A 27,701-nucleotide genomic window follows, 5' to 3' on the forward strand; every position below is an offset into this window, starting at 1 on the left:
GGATTAAAGGAGGGGCTGATGTTCCAATAAATTGCCCTAGGAGGGCTGAGATCCACTCACAGCACATATAGAAAACAAAGGATTAATTCAGTGACTCATTTCTCCAATTATTGGATGCCTGTTTTCTGAGATCTAGGTTTAGGAAGACAAGATATGATTTTAGTCCTCGAGCATCTAACTGTAGGGAGTGAAAGTAACATTCTTTAGTGTCCTTTGTTGGTTGTCTGCTGATGTAATATTTAAGTCGGGTATCCCACCAAGGACCAATTGCCTTCCACGCGAACTGTAGAAGTTATAGGACTTTCCCCAAACACGCCAACAAATGGACTCAAGAATCAAAACTGTATGCTTAAGGCACGCAAATGCAGTTTACAGCTCGGCTCATGATCACAGAGTGTGGACGTTTCTTCGCAGGCTGGGCCCTGCTTGAGGCTGCACCTAAACAGCGACTGGGAACACATTCAAATTACGCGCTCTGGCAGAGGCTTTCGGGGACTCAAGTTGATGGCTGGCAGAGCACTCACGAGCCTTCTTCCTGGCCCGTGAGAGAGGCCTTTCTGGCTTTTGGCAACAGGCGGGGCGTGAACTCCATGAGCAGAAGCGATCGACCCCAGGTGTGCGACGCTGAGCATATCTGCTGCCGAGACCCAGAAGCTGTGCCCTCCACGCCGGCTGCTGCTACTTCCTGGTTGGCGTGCCCTTACCTGACATGGCGGCGAGTTGCCTTGGCCTGGCTCACTGCGCCTGCTCAGTAAACTCTGCCAGGGCAATCGCGTCTGCAACCCGCCCCCACCGAGGAGGTGCCGGGTGAAGCCTGGGACGCGGCGAGTCTCCGTTTCTCCTGTGCTACTTTGGGGTGTGCTTCAGGGAGGGGGGCGAGGACCAGCTAAGGAAGACCAGGACCCTGGGCCTTGCCGCGGTGCGTCCACCCCCACATCTCCCGGCGCCAAGGCTGCTTGGGCCCAAGGGTGTTGTTTCCTTGTCCCGCCTCCTCCTGGTCCCTGGCCCAACATGATACTGACCAAAGCCCAGTACGACGAGATAGCCCAGTGCCTAGTGTCTGTACCGCCCACCAGGCAGAGCCTGAGGAAGCTGAAGCAGAGGTTCCCCAGGTAAGTGCCCCTCTCTCCCCTCTCGAAGCCTTTTGCCTGCAGCAGCTGTGTCCAGTCACTCTTAGGAACCACGTGTCACACATGAGTCGGGAGTAACACAAGTGTCAGGAGATCAAGGATGGTGAAAAAGGTGTTTTTTTCACTTGCCTTCCTCACAAAACTCTTAATGGATGAGTCCTTTGAAGCCTCCCAAGGGCTTGCAATTAAATTCAAGTCTACAAATACTTACTTGATATGTGTTAGGTGGTGGGCACACATAGTAGGTGTTTCCTAAATGTCCAGTGGTTACTTGACAGAAACTAGCGATGGAAGATGGGTGACAGAGGCTTCACAAAGTGACATAATGAATTGTAAGTTCAAAAGGAATAAATGGAGGACCACTTTTCAGTTGGGCACTGGAAACAAACAAGGGAGCACAGGCCTAAAGGGGCCTCATACCCTTTGACTGGCTCATAATGTTGACTACCCAATTAAGTGATCTCAAGGGTGCTTGGTACACTCAGAGACTAGTACCCCAGGGGATTCCACTTTAAGTCATTGGCCACTTGAACAACTAGATCTGAATGTTTTTTTTTTTTTTCATATGTGTACATATTCCACATGTATTTCTGATTTCTCTCCTCCCCTAAACTCCACTTCTTTTTTTCCCCCAGTGATTTTAAGATTATCCAATTTTCTAAGACTTTAAGAATTATATGATATAGATTCCTTATTTTAGGGGGAAACAGATCAGTCATTACTCGAAGAACCAGGACAACCAGGTTATTGTATTTATGAAGTTAAAAGTATAAAATTTTTGTGTATTTTTTTTTTTTTCTGAACTCCAAACCAATTCCAAACCTATACCATTTTGCTCTATGGCCTTGGGGCCTTGAGCATGGTTATCCCTTCATGAGGACTTTCCTGTCTGATGTATAGCTCTTGACTAGACATCACTATACATGTGGTTGGTTTATTTGTTTTTTAAGGAAATAGAAGTGATTGGATGATAGGTATTATGATAAAAATTGAAACACAAGTTGAAGGTATTTTATTACTACCTCAGTTTTCTGTTGAACTGGTTTTCCTAGTCTATAAAGTGAGGGAGTCTCTCTTCAATATTACCCAGATTGAATTTAGGGCAGTATTTATCCCTTTATAATCTTTAGGATTTTTCAGACTTGCTAACAGGGAACAAAATTGACAAGTTAGAATTTGATTTTCTATCATTAACAGTTGCCAGTTTTGTTCATGAACAAAGAAACAGGTGAAGGCTGATCAGTCAAGCGAAAAAATAGATATTTCTGGGCAGTTTTAGAATAGAGCATATATATATATATATATTTATATATTTATTTATTTATTTAATATTCTGGTCCCATTATGTACATATATTACTACTTTGTATTTTTGCTTTGCTTTCTCTTTCTTTCTTCCTTCTCTTTCTTTTTTCTGTCTTTTTTCCCCATAGAAAATTCCTGTGTTCTCTATAAGAAGTAACCTCCCCAGTACTCAGAGCAGCATTTTAAGAAGATTCCCTTCCTTTGGAGTACCATACTGTCTTGCTTATTTTTTTATGACCTTTCTTTCTTATTTATGATATGCCCAAATATTTTTTACTTCTCCCAAGTACTATTTAGGGGATAACTCATTTAAATAAATTTTCCTGTAGAAAGAGAATAAGTCAAATTAATTTGCAAAAGAAAGAATTAATGATCTTTTTAGTAGGTTGGATCAGAATTCTGTAGCGTGATTTTGGAGTTGGTTTCAATCAATTTTCATTGCAGCACTCTTTTACTTAGTGTTGAAAAGGTTTTGGGTAGGCTTTAGACTGAGAACTTTGGTTAGGTAAGGATCTCATTATAATTTTTGATAGCTTGTAGAGGTTAGACAATGTCAAAAATTCCAGGGAAGGACTGAAGATGTAGTTCAATGGTAGAATGCTTGCTTGCTTTGCTTGCTCAAGCTTCTGGGTTCACCCCAAGGATATCCCAGAGATATTTAATGACCAAACAGTGCCTAGAATACAGTTTTTTTTCCTCTCTTAGTTTAGTGTTCTATACTTAGCTAAGTGTAACTTTAATATTAATATATACTTAGCTTTAATATTAATAATAACAATAGCAATTATTTTCTTGGTGGATGGCATTCACATACTTGGAGTTCTAGTCTTTTTTTTCTTCTAGTCTATTTTTTAGTGCGTTATCTTTGCTCATTTAGTTTGTAAATCTTATTCCCTTCACAACATACTATGAGCATATGAACATGCTTCATGTTTAAAAATTCTTCAAAAATTATTCCAAGTAACCAATAATATTATATTTTAGTTGTATTATCCAATTCCTTATTGTTGCATTCAAAGGTTTTGTTTTTCTAATTTTTAACATAATTTTTATTTTTTGTACATATACAGTGTCAAATCTGATTGTCTTCTTTAGGCTTCTAGAAATTGGGAATGACCATATCATAAATTCTTACCCTTTTGGTTTCCAGATCCCTTTACACTATAAAAATGTGTTGAAGAAAAAAGAACTGTTGTTTATATAGATTTTATCTGTAGATATTTACCAAAATATAAATTAAAACTGAGAAATTAAAAAATATTTATTAATTTATTTGAAAAGCAGTAAACTTATTACTTGCTAACATTTTTATGAATAATAACCATAATTTAAAAAAAGTATTGAGCAAATGACATTGGTCTACACTTTTACAACTCTTTAATTCCTGCCTTAATAAAGAAAAACATCTGCTTTTGCCATTCAACTTGTTATACTGTATTTGATTAAAGAATATTAGAAAACTTTGGTCTCAGATATATAGTTGGAAAGGGAACAATAATAGACTTTGTAGATAATTGTGAATATTTTTGATATTATACAAAATCCAACAAATGGTATTTATTTATTTATTTTTTGGTGATGGGGATTGAACCCAGAGGCGTTTTTATCACTGAGCTGCCTCCTCAGGCCTTTTTATTTTTTATTGTGAGACAGGGTCTAGCTAAGTTGCTGAGGCCTGTCTTAAACTTGAGGTCTTTATGCCTTAACTTCCTGAGTTTCTAGGGAGTCTCTAGGATTATAGGTGTGTGTCACTGTACCTGGCAACAAATAGTATTTTTAAAAGGTCATTTGCAAAGTGGAATCCAAAACCTGAATCAGAACTTTTCACATTCTTGCATTATAGTCCTCTAGCCTGTTGTGAACTATGAATGGATCTTTTACCCATGCATGATCTTTATCATCATGCATTGTTCATTTGAAAAATATTGGTTGTGAACTCTTACAAAAAATCTTCCAAGTTTTGTCACCTTTTATTATACAATATCAAAAAATCACATTTGTTAATAGCGCCACTGGTCTCATCAGAAGTCTGTAAGATGTGATGCTGTCAAGCTTACAGTGATGGATATGAGCTTTCCAATATTTGAATTTTCCCTTGAAAGCTCAAATTTTATCGTTCGCAACAAATGCTATCAGTTGTTTTCCTGGAAGTGACAACCTCACGTCATTTATTTTTGAGAAAATGTCTGCCAGATACCCAAATCTGAATAATCATACTTTGTTCATTGTTCATTGAAGTAAGAATTGCATGCAATGGAAAAAGTGGCTAGTTCAGCACTCAAACAATCATACAAGTGCTTTCCCCTGAGACAACTGTCATACTTCAATATGCAGTAAATGTGCTTTGTATTTACTTATTGTCATATAGAATTTTAAAAGGACAAGATTTAATATAATTAGTGAATATTCTTAAGTGAAGCAGACACTCCCTCTCTTCCTTCTTTTCTTCCTTTTTTTCCCCCCTGCAAATATATTATGGTGAAGAACATAGTGACTGCTAGTGCAATTATAGTGCTCTGGCCCAGGAACTGGCGGTCTTACCCACAGTTATTTTACCCTGTAAGTTCAAATGTCAATACAGGGGGAAAGGCAAGTAATATCTTACTATTTCTATAAAAATAGTTTGACCTAGTAGATCCCTGAGAGGGTCTCAGTGATTCCAGGAGTCCATCCACACTTTGTCAACCACTAGCTATTTCAAATCAAAGAGTATTCATGTTTTGAAGGATTTTGATGTGTATTGACAAATTACTATCAAAAAGATTGTACTAATCCTACTACTAGCAGAGCATGGGAGTGTCTATCTTTGCAACTTTTACCAGCATTGAGAAGAGTCAGTATTAATCTTTAATATGTTAAATCAAGAATGACATCTTGTAATTAGCATTTTTAAAATTATAATACAATCTTCATTTTTCAAAATGTGTTTTGATCATTTAATTTTCTTCTTGAATTACCTGCTTAGTGTCCTTTGCCTAATTTTCTATTGGAGTGTTTGCTGTTACTGTTTGTTGATTTGTAGTTATTAATTGATCTGCATATGATAAGGCTGTTCATCTATTATCTGTCATATTGTTACAGATACTTTCCCAGTTGTTTGCTCTTAAATATTGTTCTGTTTTTGACAGGTTTAACTTAAATTTATGCTTTAAAAATGTTTTCTGCATTTATGCATAGAAAGTCCCTTCCTATCCTAACATAAAAAAAACCTTAAATTTTATTCTGAATTTTAAAAATAACTTTATTATTTTAAATTTTTAATCATTCTGGCTCAAATTTATTATGAAATTAATTTATAAAATAAATAAATGTTAACATATGCTAAGAAGTGTAAATGTAGTTTGATTTTGTCTCCAGCTTAATTTTTTTCTTACTCTCTGGCTTCTGGGGTAGCTTCATTTCTGTGTGACTTTTTTATCTTCACTAATATTAAAAAATTAGGTCTTTCCTAGTCATAACATTGAACTTGGGCAAACCTTTTAACCATTCTAGTCTCAGTACCCCCTATTTAAAATGAAGGTGTAGCACTTTGTGACTTCTAGTATCTCAACAACTGCAAGATTTACTCTGTTGTTTTAGGTTCTGCAGTGTTATAGTAATTGTATCTAGAACATGGAGCATACTTCATGGAAGTAGTTGTTGAGGACACATTTACTGATTTGCATTTTACAATTTTTTGCCTAGACCACCTTATTCAGGTAGAAACTCCCAGGCCAATCAGCTGTTACTTATAAGATTATATTTTACATTCTAATTTCTTCCCCAAACATTACATATATATTTGATTATATGTTATATATATTTTTGAAATGATTTTAAACTTACAAAAAAAGTTGCAGAAATAGTTCAGAGAATTTCAATATACCCCATACCCAGCTTCTTTTAACATTTACATCTTATACGTAGTATAATTGTCAAAATCAGGACATTAATTTTAATGGAATATAGTTAATCTACAGATCTTTTAAAATTATTATCATAATTTATTTTTCTGTTTTTCTCCTCAGTTCTTATTGGTACATTATAGTTGTACATGTTGATGAGATTTATTGTTACATATTCTTAATATGCACACAATAAAACAATATAATGAAGAAAATACCACTCTGAGCACAGATCTTTTTTTTTTTTTTAAACTTTGCTATTTTTTTTTTCACTAATCTCCCTTTTTTGTTCTAGGATCACACATTGGATTTAGTTGTCATATGTTAAGTCTGCTCCAATCTGTGATGGTTTCATACTATTTTCTTTCTCCTATGATTTTGATACTGTTTGTGTGTGTGTGGTATGGGGGATTGAGTCCAGGGATGCCCTGCCACTAAACTGCACCCCCAACCCCTTTTTTAAAAATAATTTGAGACAGGGTCTTGCTAAGTTGCTTAGGGCTTCACTAAATTAATGAAGCTGGCCTTGAATTTGTGATCCTTCTGCCTCAGTCTCCTGAGTAACCAGGATTAGAGGCATGCACCACTGTGTCTAGTGATTTTGATACTTTTTAAGAGTACTTACCTATTGTCTTTTTAGAATGTCCCTCTATTTGTATTTGATGTTTGCTTTCTTAGAAGTTAAATATTTTTGGCAACAATGCCTCAGAAATGATGTTGCGTTCTTCTTAGTGCATCATATCAGTGGTATATGACTTCAGATGTCTTTTTTTTTTTTTCAGATGTCTTATTATTGGTGACGATAACCTTATCCACTTTGTTAAGGTGATGCCTGTCAAATATCTCCACTGTAAGGTTACTGTTGTTTATTTTCCACATCCAAATGACTTGTTTCTTACCACACTTTTCCCCAAGTGATTTTAGTATCCATCATTGGTTCTTTCGTGAAACAGTTATTACTGGTATTCATGTAATGGTGATTCTCTGTTTTACCAGAGTATTTGTTTAACCAGTATCATGTGCCACTGCCATTATATGTGAAACAATCTATCCTGTAATCAGCCCATGATTTTCATTGGGTTTATAGAGTTTTCCACCACTCAGAGCATTTATTCTGTAATAATCCAGTGTGTTTACTGTTTGTGAACTATTTAGATTAAAAAAAATAATATAATTAATTTTGACTTACTTGCAGTCTGAAGAAAGAGTATAAGACATATCCAATGACTATGACAAATGAGAATCATAGAATGTTAGAAATCAAGGACTTGTTGAACAATTCCTTTGGTTATGGTACGTTAAGTAGAATTCTCAAAGGAGGAGATATACCTTTGTTAGAAATTCTTCTGCTGGTCAACTAAGTCCTTTGGCACAAGTTCTCTGAATTCCCTTAGCATGCATTAGTTATTTAGTTGCTGTTCTACTGAGTTGTAAATCAACCCCTGATATTATAAATCTCTAAGCAGATAATTATCTATACCTATTGCTCTATCTTTGCCCATAAACATAGTACTCAAGTTTTTCTGATGTGCCTTTCACATTTCTAAGCCTGATTTTTTTGTATTGGCCCACAACATTTTCTACTGTCTTCCCACTCTTAGATCAAAACATAGGTAACCATTCATTCATATGAGTGGCTTTAAATTCTGTTCCTGTGGAATATCAAAAGTAGTAGTTAAAAACTTGCTTGGCTGAGCTCCTTGTGTTTAAAATAATGTACTTGGTTATTTACCTGTTTTAATAAGAAAACAAGAGCCAGTGATAGTTCTACTATATATTTCTCAGTGTTAAACTTAGTGATTCTTGGTAGTGATTTAGGGTTCCAGTCTGGTTAGGAGTGGGCTAGGTAAGGGACAAGCACAAAACTTTACTTAAAGTTACATTTATTTGGTCTTGGTTTAATTTAGTGCAATCATTGGCTACAGTTGTCCCCGCACCCCCAAAAATGCTCCCTATGGGTGCACATGATACATTTGTTGAAGATGTATTGACTTTTCCTATAAGAAGTCTTGTATTCCACTGTTCTTGCTTCCTATAACATTTTGTTCTTAGGAAATGACTTGGTTCTCTCTCTCTCTCTTTTTTTAATCTGACTCACAGTTGTTTCATCTGTAAAAGGGGGGATCATTTCCTTAGCTAGGAAGTAGAGGAGGCACAATTCAAACCCAGGTATCTATCCAGAATCTAATTCTCACTCTGTTGCCTTTCCCTGTTCATTCCCCTAGGCCATGGTGCAGATTATGTGAAACATGGTGCATAAAACACTTGACACAACTCTTGGAAAGTTTTGAAGAATTGGTAAAATATGATTATTGTTTAGTCCTTGTCTACAATAGTAGAAATGTCTGAGTATAACTTTTTGAAACATAAAACCCAATTTTACTTTAAAACAAAGGCATTAGATTTTGCAAAAAATAAAAACTATTTACATGGATTGGTTGATTATAAGTATGGTTGTGAACACATAAGATTTGATCATCAGTTGAATATAACCAAGATAACAGAAACTTGCCTTCAGTATTTCATATTTGATATATAATGGTATTAAATTTTTTTCTTCTTTTTTTGGTACTAGGGACTGAATCCAGAGGTATTTAACCAGTGAGCTATATCCCCACATCTCCAGGCCTTCTTTTTTTTTTTTTTTTTAATTTAAAGTTTGTGACAGAGTTTAAGCTACTGAGGCTGGCATTGAACTTGTGATCTTCTTGCCTCCTGAATAGCTGGGATTACAGATGTGCAACAATATGATTCGTTAAAAAAACAACCTTTTTAATTTAGATTCATTAATTTTTAAGAATCATAGTAGATTATTGCAGTGGATAATTGATACTGTAGGGCTTGGTTTACTAAATTGAAATATTATTCCTTTTGGCTTTGTACCTTTCAATTGAATTGGAAGTTGATTCTCAATTTGTGGTTAATTTTCTACACTTCTGATAATGTTGTGGTAGGCCTGATTCCAGAATAATGAGTGAGAATGCTCATAAAGGGAGAAAAAGTCTTTTATTGAAGTGGAAATTCTATTGGTGGTTTTGCAAAAGAAATATAATTAATTTCCATGACCTTCAAAAATAACATTAACTCATACACTCACTCACAGAAGATAACTGGGGGTATGTCTGCATTGATCATTAATTAGGTTGAAATGTCAAAGAAGAAAATATTATTTTGTGTTTTTTCTTTAATAATTTTTAAAAATACAGTTTTTTAAATTTCATAAGACTTCAGGTTTTTATTTTGTTGCTGCCTTGTAGTTTATTTTTATTTTATTTTATTTGTAGTTTAGTTTTAAAGACTCCTGAAAGGTTATTTTGTTAATGTCTGGCTCCCTTGCTTTCTAAAGGACTTGTATAGCTAATATTAGATATTTGTCCTTTTTTTGGATTTGTGTAGCTACAAAGTGAGATGAGCTTGAATTATTGTAAAGGAATGTTTGAAGAAAACTTCAGATAATGTTATTCTGAGAAGAATCCATATGCTGATTATATTTCTTATTAGTTTTGGGGGAAGTTTTCATGTTCTTAAGAATAGTGATTTCATTTTTAAATCTATATTCAGTTTTCTAAGGAATAACTCATACCACAATGGTTGCTTGTAGAATAAAGAATAATTATGTATTTCCTTAGCAAAGAAGATTCAATAAAAGTACAGGGTAATAATATTTTATTGTTTAACTTTCAACAAATATAAGCTGAATTTATCATTAAGTTTTTTTATACATTTTGTGCATTTTTGCCATATTGGTTGAATTTTCCTTAAAAAACAAAATAATCATTATAACATTTACTTTTCTAGAGTAAGTCTGAAAAGTATCTTACTATAGAAAAGTCATGACAATCTTATAGGAGATGGGTAAATAATACATTTTCCTTTGTTTTAATTATGTTTGTATTGAAAGGAGGTGGTTTCAAGTGTTGGATTGAAGACATTTTTCTCCTTTTCCCTCTGTTAAGTTAGTAAATTTCTTATACAGTGAGGTGGTTTGCAGTGAATATACTAAAGTTGTCGTGTGGAACTTCTAACTGAATGACAACTCTTTATTTTTGGGGGGTGGGGAAACAGAACAGACAACTAGATTCAAGATTGTCGGGTCCATGGGTTTGAAACCAGAATGGAACAACTTGTGCCCCATGTTTATTTAAGAGGGGTACCTGATGGTCATGTATCCAACCCTTTCCTAGCCACTCTGGGAAAATAGGACCTGCCTTAACACTTCTCTTTCCTCTCTTTTTCTATATATATATATATATATATATATATATATATATATATACACACACATACACACACACACACACACACACACACAGGACCTGCCTTAACACTTCTCTTTCCTCTCTTTTTCTAAATATATATATACACACACACATACATACACACATACACACATACACTTTCCTCTCTTTTTCCAACTATATATATAAATAGGACCTGCCTTAACTTCTCTTTCCTCTCTTTTTCCAACTATATATATATAATTTTTTTTTAGGTGGACACAACATCTTTATTTTACATTTACGTGGTGCTGAGGATCGAACTCAGTGCCTCGTGCATGCTAGGCGAGCATTCTACCACTGAGCCACAACCCCAGTCCTCCAACCCTATACTTTTAAGAGGCATATATTTAGTAGATCTTCCTCATAATCCAGCACTTCTTCATGCCAAGGAACTGTGACATGGTTTGCCACGCTTTCAAGTACTATTTCTTGGCTGAATATGAGTATATAAACTTCATATGGTGTTTAAACAGTAACTTGATAAATATCTGGGGTCTCATTGAGATAACTGAGGGCTCTGCAATATTTTATCCAAACCAAAATGTTAAGATTTCTTAGGAATTGTATCATGGGTTCGAAATATTGTAATTCAGTTGCTAAAATGTTTAAAACATTAAACTTAGAGTAATAAGTTCAAGATCATTAGAATAAATATTTTGAAACAGTAATTTAAATAGAGGAAAATGTAAGATAGATTCATGGTTTTTGATATCATTGGGCATGATATGTAAGTAGTGTCTTTCTTTGGGGCATTATGATATGTAAGTACTGTCTTTCCTTGGGGCAGTTATGTGTGAAGTCTAGTCTTATTTGAGGTTGTTTTGGGAGCATAAATCATACCCAAGATTGAGACTTAAAATACCTGGTGCATTGTCACTGAGTCTTCCCACCCCCAGTTTACATTTATTTTTTATTTTCAATTTTTTGGTTATTTTTAAGACCTCTCCTTTGCTCTAGGAACAAGAAAGGATAAGATAAGCCAACTCTAATCTTGAATTTGTTTTATTTTAGGAAATAGGAGGTATAGCAGACCTGTGTTATTTACAGTGGTTAGTATTTAAGACTGTTGAAAATCTCCAGATTTGCAGCTAATGCTGTATAAGAAAGCAAAGTATACTAACTGTGGGGTGCAAGTATTTGGTTAAGCTCACTTATGACATAGCAGTTGACTTGCTTCTTCCCCAAATCTGCCTAACAGTATGAAAGATTCAGATTTATACTCAGCAGGTTCATGAATTACTGTTTGTCATGGATATTTTGGTCACTTTCAAATAGTCAGAACTGGGCTTGTCAATCAAGGAATGCTTTAAGATGAATAGAAATGCAGGATGAACACACTTTGTGGTTTGACATTCATGGTTGTGCACCTTGGCCTCCTTTGATTCTTTAGCTTATGACATGGAGTGTAAGACTCAGGGGGAATAATGCTCTTCTCAGGTGGTCTCAGTATAGATGGGATCTGGGAGGTGAAGTATTACAGAATTGTGTCTTCCTACAACTACACATGAAATCAGACTTTTCAATTTTCTGTTTCTGTCTGATAATATTGGTAGGGAAAGCTAATAAAACTTGAAACTAACTTACACTTCCAGTCTCATTTAGCTAAGATGCTAAATGGACTGGAGACATGAGACATATGAGTCAGTCTGTTTGTTGTATAACATTAAAAAAATCCTATAGACTCTTATACCCTATATATAAAAACTTATATGTAACAAATAATTCACAAATGTCACTTTTTCATGAAGTTAAAATTCTCTAGACCCATAGTTTATGAGGCCAACTAATGCATACATAACGATAAAAATAATTTTAATCTCAAATTTATAATAATTTGAATTTTTATTTGTACCTTGGCCCAGAAGGTCCTGAGTGCCTCGCTCATTATTTCAGACTCAGTGACTTACAATAGAGTGAACTAGTTTTGGGTCAAGATAGCAATTACAGATGATCTGATCAAATACATTAACATTATAAATGCAAAAACTGAGTGTGAGTACTGCCCCACGATTTGACTCAGGTTCCTAATTTGATTAAGTTCTGGAGGCAAAACTCTCCATTCATGCCCTTCAGTTGGCGAACAGATTCCTGACCCTCTAGGGGTCAAGCAGATATCATTGACGAGTGAATGAATGAGGCTGACCAGGTTGGCACTGTGGCAAGATAAAGCATGATTTGTGCACTAAGAGGCAGTTAGCTACCCATCGCGCCAGCCTCCTGCTGCCAGGCAGGAATGTGGTCTAGTGCTGCCAGGTCTTCTTAGAAAGCAGTTCTGGGTTTGACATTTTTTTTTTTTTCAGAAAAAAATAAAATATCCTGAGTTTTAAATGTTGTCAATTTGTTTGAATTTTTAAAGCACTATGTGGGCCAACATTTTCCTGGCCAAACAGAACAAGTCTGTGGGCTGAATTTGGCCCACAGCCAGCGGGTGCTGGAGCTCTCTCATTCCCGCTCTTGAGAGCTGATAGTGAGCATCTTTTCCAGACTCTACAAGCCGCAACCTCACGTTGGTAGTTGAAATTCTTTTATGGTGAGGGTGTTGATACCACAGAAATTGGCAAATGGCATAAACCTAGGCTCTCCTTCCCAGTGCCTCTGTTTTCTGCCACCAACCCGAAGACAGTTAAGCTTCAAACACCACTATGATAGTGCACAGTTTGAGACTTTTGTACTATATATCATGGCTCCCTGCCATGTATCTTACAGAAGTTTCTTAACCCAGTTTGTTCTGATTATTATAGCCCTTTTTTCCTTGGACTCAAAATTCTTCCATCTGTATCTCATTTTTTAAATATATATATATATGTGTGTGTGTGTGTGTGTGTGTGTGTGTGTGTGTGTGTGTGTGTGTGAGTGTGAGAGAGAGAGAGAGAGAGAGTCTTGGTCTTTTGGTCTTTCTCCTTATTTTTTCCCCACCATAGTTAGCGTGGGAGCTAGAATTTCAGTCTGGTACCTTAGCAGTACCTAGTATATTGTAGGGATTATAATATATTTCCTAATGGACATTTAATTGAACTGAGCTGAAGAAATGCTGCTTCTTTTATTCTTAAAAAGCCATAGATTCATGTCTCATTTAGGAAAATTAATCCCTTTCACAGTAGATTAATTAGCTAAGTTTAGAGACTTTAGAGTGATTTTTTTTTTTTTGTAGGAATTTGGAAATGGTGCATTGGTACATGTGAGGTTTTATCATGTCCAAAATTATTTCTAGAGAAACTTCGGGTTTAGACATTACATTTCAATTGCCAGGTATTCCAGTACAAAAAGTAAATAAGCATCTCTGCAATTATGATAAAAACCAGTGGGACATAGTTAATTGATGAAAATTGATTTAGTATGTAGTTTTCTAAAGACTAAATTCTTTTAAGTATATTTAGATATATTTATCTTCTACATCTCTAGTATCAGTAATAAATGAATACAGCAATATATAACTAAAACAGAAGTGGTCAATAAAATTAACAGTGTTAGGCAAGACTAAGTGTATTTTAGAATGACAAATGAATTCTGCGAGGTAGTTAGCCAGTGATGTAGTACTGAGTTTGGCAAGTTACATACCCTATGCTATATCTAGTTTCATTTATTCAGCTTTCTCTGCTATGGTTAATTATTTTATAAATTTATATGAGGCAGAAGTCTTATCATTAAGAACTCTAAGAGGCTGTTTACAGTTTTTTATTTTGAAGGCAGTTTTATATAAGAACTTGGTTTCCGGAAATAGACATATAAATTCTGGGTTCATGACCTGCTGGGTAATCTTGGGTAGGTTTTTTCACCTCTTTGTGCCTCAGTGTCCTTATTTATACAATGGAGTTATTATGAATTTTGAAATCAACTAGTACATGTAAAATGATTAGCACAATTCCAGATACTGCGTTGGTTGCAAATACTGTTGTTATTATTACCATTATGTTTTAAAAGATACTCCTTTCAAAGTATAGTTATAATAAGTAGATTCAGAAAATTAGTGCTGAAAAAATTTTTGCCTAAAACCAGCTCTTTTATTTTCTAGGTTTTTAAAATGTCTTTGTTTTGTGCTTAGGGTGACAGGAGACCTATTTTTAGTAAATTGTAAAGTTGAATCCTCCTGCCCGTGATAATAGAAAAGGGTAATATGACATGATTATTACATAAGAAAGATTAAGAGAATGTTAAAACCAAACCATATTAAGGTATTTTCTAGCCTGATTATTTTTTTAAATGCAACCACCTATATTATTAATTTTTTTTTTTTTTACTTTCTTGCCTAAAGTTGGTGATTAGGCCTTTATTAAAGACACCCGGGTAAATCCCAGTTTTGGAGGCATGATTCTACTTATCATGAAGTAGCTTGAAGAGTTCACCTATGTCTTCTGGGACCTGGAGATTTTTACAAGATGACCCAGAACATCACATGAGCATAAATGTTGATTTAAGTGTTAAATATAGGTATTAATCAAGGTAATTTGAAGAATGAGTTTTTTAAACAGTTGTAAAATCATTTATCTTACTAATACCAATTATAGGAGACCACTGGTCAACACAAAAAAGTTGTGTAAACTTTTTTTAAAAAAAGTCACTTTATTATTCCTTAAAACTGTGGTTTTTATTAATTATAATGTGTTCTAGAATGCTGCTTTCAAAGATTTCCTTTAATCTTATTCTCTAAGTTCTATTGGTCATATAATTGCAATAACAATGAATTGGGCAGTACAGTTATTCCTGCCCTTCCTTTTCTCCTTTGTTTATCAGAGAGCATATTTCTCTAGGTTCTAGGTCAAAGAGATGCTCAGGTGTAGATTGACTTCACATAAACTGCTTAGGCCAGATTAGAATAAAACTTCTTAAATAGGTTAGAGATCTTGGTATTTGAGAAAATAATACCTAAAAATTTGAATTGCATTCTGATAAAAATGTTGCCTATACTCAAAGACTGTGGAAGTAAAAGTGATAATTATGTCATGAATTGCATTTTGGGGGACAATTATTTGCTATCAACTCTTTTGAAGCCTTTAAATAAGAGTTTGTTATTTTATTTCATCTGTCAAAAGTGTAAAAAGTCTAGATTTGGTGCATTGTCATGAAAAATATTTTATTCATGTGATAGCTTTTGGACAATTGTATTCTGCACTGTATTACAATGGCACAATAAATTGCTGAATATACTGTCTGCTGAATATGACTTTACCATGAAAAATTTGATGCATAGAGAAGGAAAGGTTGGAATATATCAACCTTTTCTGACAAGGGACTTTGAATTTTGACCTAATACAGGTGACCTTTGTGCGCAATAAAAGTGAGCTTAATCTTGAGGTTAAGGTTGAGGTGAATAGCAGGGCAGTGTGGTGGAGCTTATGCTGTCTGTAGGTGCTCAGAGCCTATCAAGCTATTGGCTAAATGGGAACCTGGCACTTTTTTTTTTGTTGTAGGTGTTGTTTTTAGATTTTTTTCCCCCCACATTTCAAGCTTATTTATAGAAAATTGTTTGGCTCTTTAATACTATTCCATTTCCTCAAAGCTCAGCATTGTTTAATTGTGGTAAGTTCATCTGTTTCTGTAAAGTTTACTGTTTCTGAGTGAAAGGTATGAGTGTGCTATTATAATCTGTTTCATAGATAAGCTATAGCTAAAAATAAAAATGTTCTATGCCTCATAGAAAAGACAATGGATGTATGTAAACTTGAACTGAAAATATATGTTCTTTTAAAATTTATTTCGTTTTAACAGTTTAGACTTTGTCATTTGACTTTGGAATTGTCAGATTAATTTTTAAGTGGTTTATCCTTTTATATAGATTATAATTAAGTGAACTCATGTGAATTATTGTCTTAAAAGGCACAGGTGATTTAGAGATTGGTTAGTCCCTTGGAATTTCCTTTGAAGTACATTGGCTAATTCACTTACATTATAATAACATAGCCTGATGTGCTGATATAAAATATTTTCAAAGTTTTACCTGTTATACCTAGAAGGAAAATTGTTTTAAAACATAAATTTCACTACTATATACCTCACCATCACATACCTTGGCTGTTTTGTCATAAATGAAATTATACCCTAGCAAACATTAGGCCTCCAGTGTTACAGTATCTGAACACCTAGTGAATATTCTCCCCCAATAATTGGCTGGAACAACAAATACTTGAGGAGAATGTCAGAGACTCTAATGGAAAGAACTTCTACTTTTTTAATCGAGCCTGCAAAATATATTCCCTGGGACTGATCAGCTCTGAAGCACTGAGGTTTGATGATTGGAATGGCAGGAAACCATGCTTTCAGGACATAACGAATTGACGAGGCCATCCATCATTTGTTAGCATACGCTGAAACGTGGGCTATGTGTGCAGAGGCCTGTGATTTAGTAAATACTTGGGAGATGAATAGAGCTTACACACAAGGGAAGATATTGCTGTCCTTCAGCAGCCTGAGACCCAGGCGCCTGCTGAGAAGGCCATCTGATGGCACATCATCAGTAACTGGCCTGTCACAGTCAGCGGTGCCCACCGACCATCACCAGTATATTAAATGCATTTTTAATATCTGCTTCAGTAGATTTAATGAAGAAAATTTAGTTTCCATACTCCAAGCACTGCTTCCTCAAGTGTTAGAAAGCACGGACTCTTGCCTGCACACAAAAAGGGGAAGACCATGCTGGCAGTTAGGAGAGTTGATTGAAAAGGAGATTCAGACAAAGTAGTGCACATACAAAAAATGCCTTTAGTAGAGTCGACATCTCGTTCATATGAAAAAGCTCATTTAAAATAAAAAAGGGCTTTTAGATTAATTTATTAGCCTCTAATTCTCTATTCTCACAAGCTCTTTCCCTTGGAAGATTCAGCCGACTGGCAAAGGGCTATAAACCTACTGCTCTGAAAGCAAATATTAAAGAGTTGACATCATGGTTTGGCATAATTTGTCAAATGTATGGACAGAGAGACTCAGTTTTAAATTATTTTGTGTTTTGAGATACTACTGTTTGATCCTTTAGATTTTTGCATGGGAATATTATAAAGGTAGTGTTTCTCACAGTTGGTTTCTTCAAAGTTTTTTGAATATTGAACATTACTTGTTGTTAATTTGCAGGTATCATTTCAAAATGAGTGTGAACAAATGAGTTACCAACTTGAGTTAAAGTGCTTTTATACTTTTTTAGACTATAATGTTTCTTTAAAAATTGTAATTTTGAAATGTTCTGTATTTTTGATAAGGCAGAACATATAGATTTGTTCTTTTTAATGAGTTTTGGTAGTTATTATTTACTACAAAACAGGAAGTCAACCAATTAGATATTTTTGCAGGTATGTACTTTAAAGGTTTCCCTCTTTAAAAAAAAATCCAGAATATGCTCTCATGTTCACAGAAGAAGAAGCTACGGAATGGGACCTATAAATCTGATTCCTGCATGTGTCAAAACAGTAATGTATTAAATGCATATTATTATAAAAATTTAAGACATGTCTTAAACACACTTACATTTTTATAACACATGGCAATATTAAATAATACATTTCCTTGTTAGCATCTGTTTGCCTTCATTGTTGGCAAGACCTATGATTTATTGCTTAAATTAATGACCAAAACCATTTTGGACCTGATATATGCCCCTAAGCTTATTACATCACTAAATAAAATAAAATGTATGCGCTTGTGACAGAGTTATTTTTATAATTGTTTATCCCTCTAAGTGCCCTATTCAGTGATTCACTGAAAGGTTCATAATGGTTGGCTTGTAACCAGAATATAATCTCAGAAAGGTAAAATATATTTCTTGTCTAGAAATAAAATGCCAGAGTGATGGTGATGATAGGGGTTCCTGCAAGAATTTGCAGCAGACTGGTTCTTTTCTTCAGCGCTGTTAATGAACTCTTGCTGATTTTTTGATATGTAGCCTCCCTACCATCATCTCAACTCTTGAGGCTGTCTACTAATGCCAGAGCTCACCTTCATATAAAATAATTTTGATCTGGTCTAAAACTTCAAGGCTTAAATTATTCTTAAGATTTTGCAGGTGCCATTATCACTATGCCTTAAAGTATGCTAGGTTATTTACCTATTTTTAGTTCTTTTCTTTGGGGAAATTGGAACTTTATGGATTTATATATTGAACTCTATTTGACTTCTTAGTCTTTATCTTTCCTTTTTGAGAGTGCAGTATGGTAGACCCTTTAGTATTTTTACAATAACCTGTTATTCATCTAAAGTCACTCTGCTCCTGATTTACAATATTATATGGCTTCATAGTTTTGTTACTCCATATGAAGTATCTCATTGACTGTCAGCTTTCCTGTCATGCAGTGGTAAGGTCAAATTTTGAGATGGTTCAGCCTTGTTTCTGGACTGCAGTGTCTACACCTTGAAACATATGGATCTTCTTTGGGTAACTGAGTATTACTGTGGGAAGATTATTATTTTGCTGATTCCTTGGGGACAGTTCTCATTTACCTTATTACTCACAAATGAAAACCAAACTTAATTCCTAAGAAAGATATTTCTTAGTCTTCATCTAACTTTTATTGCATTTTAAACAAAATATTCCATTGGAAGCCAAGAGTTTTTTTTTTTTTTTTTTTTTTTTTTAATAATAAGTGGACCTGATAAACTTTTTAAAAGAGTTTTCTTAGGCCATGTTTTTCTGTTTTTAAATATTTATTTTTTAGTTTTAGATGGACACAATATTTTTATTTTTCTACATTTATGTGGTGCTAAGGATCGAACCCAGTGCCTCAAGCATGCTAGGCAAGCACTCTACCACTGAGCCACCCCAGCCTGAGACCATATTTTTCTTGAAAAGCTCTACTGGCCTTTTCTGTTTGGAGCTTTCCTCTCCCATTTCTGATCTTTTTACCATCCTTTTCATTTCCTTGGCCTTGTCTGGGATACCTAACCCCAGATAAAATATTTTAAAAGAAAATCAATGAAAAAGGCTCTAGGATTGAGCTCTAATCCTTCTTTCCTTTTGTCTATCTTTCGTCCCTGCCCCTTTCCCTCTCTCCTCCTGTCCTCTCCATTCCTGTCCTGCCTTTCTCCATTCAATCTCTCCTACCCCCCCCCTTTTTTTTTGTTTCTTGAATGTTAGAATAGATCCACCAAGACCTTTTTTTTTTTTTTTTAATTTTTTTGCTCTGACCATTGTTACTTTTACATGTTCCTTTATTTTGCTTTACATTCCCAGGATTGTGAATATCTTTGGATAGGAGCTGTGTGTTTTACCGTGGTTTTATCTTTTAGCTATTTCTGTTAGTGCCTAACAGCATGTTGTATCCCTTGATGTATTCAATGAATTCTTGCTAACTTTCAAGTATGGTTTAGTGTTCATTTTTATAATCTCTTTGGAGGAGAGGATGACTTAGAAGCACATTGGATCATTGTGCCATTATTGTTCTCTCTAGTACCATACAAAGGGCTTCCTATACTTTCCTGAGATTGTTTCTTAAGTTTTCTCTCTCTCTCTGGGTCAGGTATTTAAATCCTATTTTAAAAAATTAAAATATTCAGTAGGCAGCTAAGTGCTTAGCCTAATGTTCTCCTTAACACCAAATGAAAGTAAATAGAACACAGACAAGGAACCATTTGTTATGTTTTAGTATATGAAGCCATGGCTGTGTAAACCTTAACCTTGTAATTTTGTGAGTTCCACTTTATCATGTAGCTAGCTGTAAGGGTAATCAAAATAAATCACGGGAGGTAAATAAATATTTTCTAGTGCATTCTCTGTGCTTTCAGAAGTGATGCTTGATCCATGAAATTTTGGTAAGTGTATTAAATAAAACAATGTGATGTGCACTGTGTCAGATCTGATAAATTATTCGGCATAGGACATTTATACAACATATGTTGAGCTGCTACGTGAACAGCTTAATGACTATAAATTATGTTAATCTGTCTTGCCATTTTTATATTTTGTTAAAATTGCACAATTTGTGGTACAGATATTTATATATTTGTGTGTAGGGGAGGGCAGGGATAAGAAGGCAGCAGAAAGGTGCAGGTCATCTCCGTGATGTTCTGACAGTGATCCGGGGCTCCTCAGCTGTGCAGTGTACATAACACAGATGTTGGGGAGTCATCTGTCAGCCATGCCTCTCCTATGGAGTTAAAGTTCTAGAGGGAAAAGAATTTGACACAGTGCTGTCACTGTTACATTTTCACAATAGAAGAGCATGCAAATATTGAACCTCCTGCTTAGCAATAGTGCCCTGTCTAATGTCTGTGCTGGTTAGAATAAAAAATCATGGGTGCATCTTGGGCTCAGAGATCTGACAAAGGTCATGCTATGTTGGGCATTTGAATTGGAAATTGTCTGGACGTAGATTTTATAAAGCTCCCACTGTTGTGTATGGGGAGAATTTCCGCAGGGTTTTGTCCCTGGAGAGGCCTCTTAGGCCCTTTTCTGTCCAATGAATGAATTTAGATGTGAGGTTACTCCTGCCTTAAAACTGTTAAGTTCATTTTGCATACATCCCTAGAGAGAAAAACTGGCAGATGCTTTTATCTTGGAAGTGTTTAAAAGAAAACTGCAGAGCAGGAACAAGAGAGAAAAGGGGCCCTGTGTGGAGTCCCAGAACATTTTGGAAATGGCCAGTGTGCAGTTTTCATCAGTGTGAGGGCGGGGTGCAATATGGTGCCTGTGGCTCACAAGGGAATATGAATGTTGATTAAGCATACTCCCAGGCTTTGAAATTCTGAACGCAGTGTCAGAATAATGGATGTTGAGCAAATGTCAAGCATTTGTTAATTTCTCTGTTATTTGGAGTTTATCTACCATGATCAATCAAATAAACTAGTGCTTCTCTCTTGTGGCATGTGTCATTGATATGGTGATTAGGTGGCTAGAGAGACCTTCTGCTTTTTTCCAGGTAACAGATTATAAACAAGTAGACAGAGCTTTTCAGTTAAAAATTTCTCTATAGCTTGGTTTAGTAGAAATTTGAATTTTAACTGAGGACTTTGGTGATGGTATAAAAATCCACAGTTACATGCCAAAGATATTAACTGTGATGCTTATACCAGCAATGCTTAATACCAGTGTCAGTGATTCCATCTCAGTATAGTTTTCAGAAGTTTATAAAACTTTGATGTATAATTGGGTGAAAGAATTTGATCTTGAATAAATTCTGATCTGTTAACATTTGTAAGTAAACTTCTTGATCTATTTGTATTTTTGACTTTTTTCCCAATTTCTATAATTAGTTATAATTTAGTTATTGAGAAATAGTAAATAGATTTGTTTCATATGGTACAAAGTAGTATCTTTCCATTATTCTTAGGAAGCAGAGCTACACTGCTTTGATGAGGGTCAGAACGTCCTTTTCATCATATACTTAACTGCAAATCATTGCAGAGTGGTAACATTTGGAGGTAGGAGGAGTAGTTTTTCTTTTATAATGTGAATGGCTTTACCAGTCTAGAGGTTGACATCATATCCCTGATGATAGTGTAACTTGGATTGAAAGGGGGTCCTTCTGGCTGGAATTAAGACAGATTTGCTATCAGAGAGTTGATATTTTCCTGTTTCCCATGTTCGTGTGTGTGTGCGCACGCGTGTGTGTTGTGTATGTGTTTTGGTACTTGGGATTGACCTTTATCACTAAGTGACATCCCAGTTCTTGTTATTTTATTATACTTTTTGAAACAGGGTCTTGCTAAGTTGCTGAAGCTGGCCTCAAACTTGTGGTCCTCTGTCTCAACTTCCCCAGTTGCTGGGATGATAGGCACATACTACGTGCTTTACCCAGTATTCTTGTTTTAATCTTAGGCATGTAGTTTACCTGATTCAGATTGCAGCTAGTGCCATGCTTAGCACAATGGCCATGCCAAATAAGTACCTCTGTGATTGGTAGCATAGATATTTCTGTGAAACTGGACCTCCTGAAATGTTGTGACTCCTGTTATAAAACCTCAGCGAACTTTTCCTTCAAGAGATTCACAACTGAGCATCTATAGGTCACTCCATAGCCTGTGTGGTTTCTGGTGTGGTCTTATGATTTTGTCAGTCTACCATGATGTTCCAAATATGACAATTTCCCAAGTTTTTTTGTTTGTTGATGCTTCTTCAGGTCAAAATGAGCTACCTTAACCATCTATATTATAGACCTTTGGTTTTGGCCTTCTCTGGCAGTATGTTTTCTAACCCTCTGAATAAAATCCATGTGTCCTCCTTGGCACAGAGGGTCAATGTGCTGTTTTTCTCTACTGCCTCTAGTATCATAAAAAAAGACAGCAGTGCTCACTGACTGAAAGCTCACCATGAATAACACCCAATTTCCTGACCACAGCATCACTGAATCATTAACTTACATCATACATTATAATATTCATACTGTTATTGATAGGCAACTCTCCATTTTTTCAATGTAGTTTAGATTAGAAAGGTATGTATGATCTTGTCATGATTTAAAAATGATTGTATAATCATAAGGAAGAATTTGATTTCAGTTACTACTGATTCTTAAGCACATATCAGAGGGAACAGAGGGAATTCTTCCTGGTATTCAGTGGGAGAGTTGATGATTTGGGTAGGTGGTGCCACTGCCTATATATAGCCTATTAGCCCTTGCACGTCTTGCTTTCCCTTAACTCTTCTTATGTCCTTGGACAACTGAATCAACTGAATCTTTCTTTTCTCCCACATGTGCTGCAACTATAAAGAAATGGCTCAACTTTTAAAAACTACTAGAGTACTATTGTATCCTACTGGATACATGTTCTAATGATAGTCAAAACACTTTTGGGACTTTTGTTTTAACAACAGTTTTTAGAGCTTGTAGCATAAGCTTCCATACTTTCAGGGGTGACAAACCTTAGTACTTTGAGAGTGGATCTAGTATTTGGAGACAAACATCGTTAAGTCTGATAAATAAGGTGGCTTATGCTATAAGGTGACCATAAAGTCTGCAGACATAATTATTTCTCTTTGTTTTGCAGTTCAGCAGCAATAAATTATTTGTTATACATGACACTATTTCTAGATTTGGTGGCTACCCTGTATATGGGTAAGATATAAGATGTAACTATGAACTTGAAGGAGAGATTCACTGAGGATTCATAATAGGGGACAGATCATTTCAGGAGATTCAGTTTTGTAGAAATATTCATGCCATGGTTCACAGAGGTACTTATTTGGCATGGTTATGGTTGGTAGGTACTGCACTAGTCTCTGAATCAGGTAAACTACACACCTGAGATTAAAACAAGAATATGGCAAATAGGAAAAAATGCTAGATCTCTAATCACAAGTCTGTCTTGATTCCAGCCAAAAAGTTTCACATACAGATTGCCTTTCAGTTTAAGTTACCCTGTCCTCAGGGGTAGAACAATTACACATGGTACCTACTTGTAAAATGGTTCTAAGGTCACTCCCAAAGATGACTTCTGTTTTTGAGCAAAACCAGCATCATGGGTGATGAATGCAAACAGTCCATTTCTCCAGGATTAGTACTTTGGCCCAAATAATTCAAGTGAATTAATTCTCATCAGTTAACTGAGAAGGTGCATCTAGTTACATTACCCTTTTACTTAGTAAGCACCTACTCTCTTCCCATAACTATTAACCATTATTTTACCCCTTCCCCCTCCCCCCGACGCTTTTCTCCTTGCTCCTCAAACATAGATTAACTACTAAGAACTTTGAGGCACCTACATTTCGTCTTAATATGTTTCCATTACCCACATCTCTGGTGGTGGTTAATAAGGCAGACATTTTAGGAGAGGAGGAAAAATGAAAGGTTAAATAATCTGCTAATAAGATAGTCACTACTTGAATACCAGAGGTGTAGTTCAATATGGGATTTTCAATTAAAACTTAAAAATCTGTATTTACGTAGAAAGAAAATATAGTTCTGGAATTTTATCCTGTAGTTTATAATACATTTTCATAAAACATTCTTTTTCTTGTACTGGTAAAGGAGTGGAAGGAAATATTTGTATGGCCCTCAGTGTTAGAATGAAATTTATACATTATTATATTTTATTTTTTTTCTCTTTTTTTAGTATGGACTTCTTATTTGTTCAAGAATTGCATAGAAATCACAGTAATTCTATGAAATTCTTTACAACTATTATATCATTAAAGTTTTTTTAAAAAGTGAAGAGGTAAAATTTATCATTCTTTTTGGAAGGCACTTTTTTGTATCATCAAATTGTAAGAATCACAACAAAAGGCTAAATAAAATAGGAAGACTGAGATGAGAGAGTTATTGTTTCTTTATCAGTTTTTGTAGTGGGAACAAAAATGTTAAATGTCATTTTGAGAAATGCATTTGTGAGCATCCATAAATTCCTTACTTTGTTGATGTAAATTGATAAAACTTTTTTTGCCAATATTTAAGTCAAATAGAAATTTAAGTAGCTAAGTATACTTAAACCTTATATGATGCTTAGTAATTATGTATCTGGTTTTAATGTTTTTTCAGCAAAACATTATTAAAAGACAAGTTCCCTGCAGCAAATGTTTAAAACCTTCACAATATTTGGGATTCAAACAACTAGTTAGAGTGTGATCTGAAACTTAGGCAGCTTGTCTTGGGATTTGATGCTGAATTCCACCCTGAAGAGGGTAGTTACACAAGGCTATGTGCATCCGACACATGCAAATGCTAAATACAGTAGCAGCATGAGGTCTCTGTCATTAACAGTAATTTATGTAATGAAAGCCACCTGGCTGTTTTTTATAATTAATTGCTTGTAAATAATAAATTTAAATATAATTTATAGTTTTCTAAATTTGATTACTGAATAGACCCAACAGCAAACCTAAAAAAAAAAAAAAAAAATTGGCAACTGCATGATTCACTTTCATCACATACACACACACACACACACACGTACACACACACATATATACACACATACTTGTGTGTATATATATATATATATGTATGTATGTATTTTTTTAAGTAAATATCAGTTAAAAATATTTGGAAGCCAGTGGTGAGAAACTAATCAAATACTGCTAGCTTTACTCAAATTGAAATGCTAATTTTAAAATAGTCTATTTCAAAAATTTAATTTTTATATTATTGCTTCCGTTGATCATTTAAAAAGCATTTCTACCTATAATTTAATACACACAGAAGAAAGGATATTATTTAACAGTGATGATGCAATAAAACTATTGAAAAAATATTCTTTCCTCTATTTCATACAATTCCAATTATGTTTGAAAAGACTAATTATGGGGAAAAGCACTTAAGCACATATGATGAGGTATTATATAGTATGGTGGTAATCAGAATTTTACCTAATAGATCTACCAAGCATTGTATCATTAATTTAAGAAGATTTTATTGTATTTCTTTTTGTGCATGTGGCCATGTATGTCAACTGCCAAAGAATTTTTTTTTTTTGATGTAGTGGAAAATATCACTGATTTATGTGACTTAAAGAGAAAAAGGGGATTTAGAGCTCTGTGTCATGTCCAGTCCCCCCCGCCCCCCGCACCCTCCCCCCGCACCCCCCCCCGTACCCTCCCCCATGCTCATTGATTAAAAGAGAAAGGAAGGAAGGAGAGAACTAGAATGAAAAAAAGGAAGAACTAAGTTTATGTTTTGTGTTTAATATTAACAATTATGTTCACTTTTTTTTTACTGACAATTATATAAAACTTTCTCAGACTTTATAAACCTGAGTCTTAAAATTCATGCTTCTTTCCTAAATACATTTCCATTTAAAGCTGTATCCTTTGAATATTTATATTGTTATTTTGTATGATAGCAGTGAAATTATTATTGTCAATTTATAAGTGTGTATGATACTTTGAGGTTAATAGATTAAAGGAGAATTTTGTAGCTTTGAGCTATAGATTTATTAAATAGAATGATTTTCCTCCATATATGACCAGTAGCATTTTTTTCTTTACCATAATTTAGGTAAGTTTAGATACATCAATAATGCTCTTTTAGTTAGTTGGACTTATTTTTTTTTTAATTCTCTCTGTTCTTTGTAGAAACTTAGCTAGATCATGATAAACCTCATTTTGTTAATAGCAAAAGTGCACATTGACTACTTCCAAGATTGTGGTTGTCAAGCCAGTGAGGTGCCTCTGTTAGCTAGGATTGTCTATAAAGAATAAAAATTGTGGCTTCTGCGTGTGGTCAGAGTGTGACCACCATCCATCACCTCAACAGCAGACATCGGATTTGTTCACTGCCTGGTTTCTGAGGTCTAATAATCCCTCAAGAATTTAGAATGTTGTTGACTGTCCCCATTTACATCACTGAAGAAAGAAGCTTTGCAACAGGTGCAGCTGTATACTAATTGTAGGAGGGTACTTAATCTGTCCAGAAGGGAGAGTGACTCCAAATTTGGTATCTTAGTGAGTGGAGTGACCTTTTAAAGTCCCAGGATGAGAATTGCCAACAAATGCAGCAGGCTAATTATACCCACAAGGAGTTGTGAAGTGCTTTTAAGTTTTCGTATACACCTAGAAGTTCAGTTGAACCGCTTGAAGGGCTTGAAGTCATTAACATATGACAGATGCACTCCTATTTCAAGGGCTCCTATGATAAGTTTTGATTGTAGAAGTGGGAATTTGACCCATAGCTTATCACTTTCATTAGCTTGCTTGAGGACACAGACTTTTTTTTTTTTTTTGGAAATGTGTTATCTTACCCATGTTCCAGAATTTCATCTGCCTTTCTCTCTGCCAACATGAGGTCACAGCAGATAACCTTGATGCTTAGTTTTTCCAAAGCATATATATGTTGTGCAGTTTACACATATTTTACCTATGAGTATACAGGCTATTAATGTTTTACATTTCATATGTTTTATATAATTGTACCTTATTTGAACATAGGTATTTTACAATTTCTAATTACACTACTTTAGAAATAACCAGCTTCTGTTCTTTTATTATTATTATTAATTATTATTATTAATATTAATATTATTATTAATAATTTGTGTGTGTGTATGTGTGTGGTGCTGGGGATTGAGCCAAGGTTCTTGCACATGCTAGGCAAGTGCTCTATCTCTAAGCTGTAGCTGCAGCTAATTTCTGTTCTTTTTAACGGAATGGGTACAGATACACTTTTTGGCTTCTGAAGATGATGGAAAGTTTGACTTCTACATTTCCACAAAGTTTTAAATTTTTTAAAAAATTTATTTGTTATTTTTAGATATACA

The 27,701-nt window shown here is 34.8% G+C and overlaps 1 protein-coding gene across 7 annotated transcripts in view; it reads left to right on the forward strand.

Annotated features, from left to right (window-relative positions):
- Positions 1-731: 731 nt before the first annotated feature.
- Cdin1 (CDAN1 interacting nuclease 1) overlaps positions 732-27,701 on the forward strand; it is a 260,091-nt gene continuing 233,121 nt past the window's right edge. For 2 of the 7 annotated variants that reach the window (XM_058584671.1, XM_046461441.2), the window contains exon 1: positions 735-1,112. In XM_058584671.1, the coding sequence (XP_058440654.1) occupies positions 1,012-1,112 (101 nt within the window). In that variant the 5' untranslated portion in view covers positions 735-1,011. Of the gene's footprint in view, positions 1,113-27,701 lie in introns of all 7 variants that reach the window. The other 5 variants (XM_058584670.1, XM_046461440.2, XM_058584672.1 and 2 more) reach the window with 5 other exon arrangements.

Source organism: Marmota monax, unplaced genomic scaffold (assembly GCF_021218885.2).
Source record: "Marmota monax isolate L192 unplaced genomic scaffold, Marmota_monax_Labrador192_F-V1.1 WCK01_AAM20220418_F8-fsc00001, whole genome shotgun sequence".
In the NCBI taxonomy this organism is placed as follows: Eukaryota; Metazoa; Chordata; class Mammalia; order Rodentia; family Sciuridae; genus Marmota; species Marmota monax.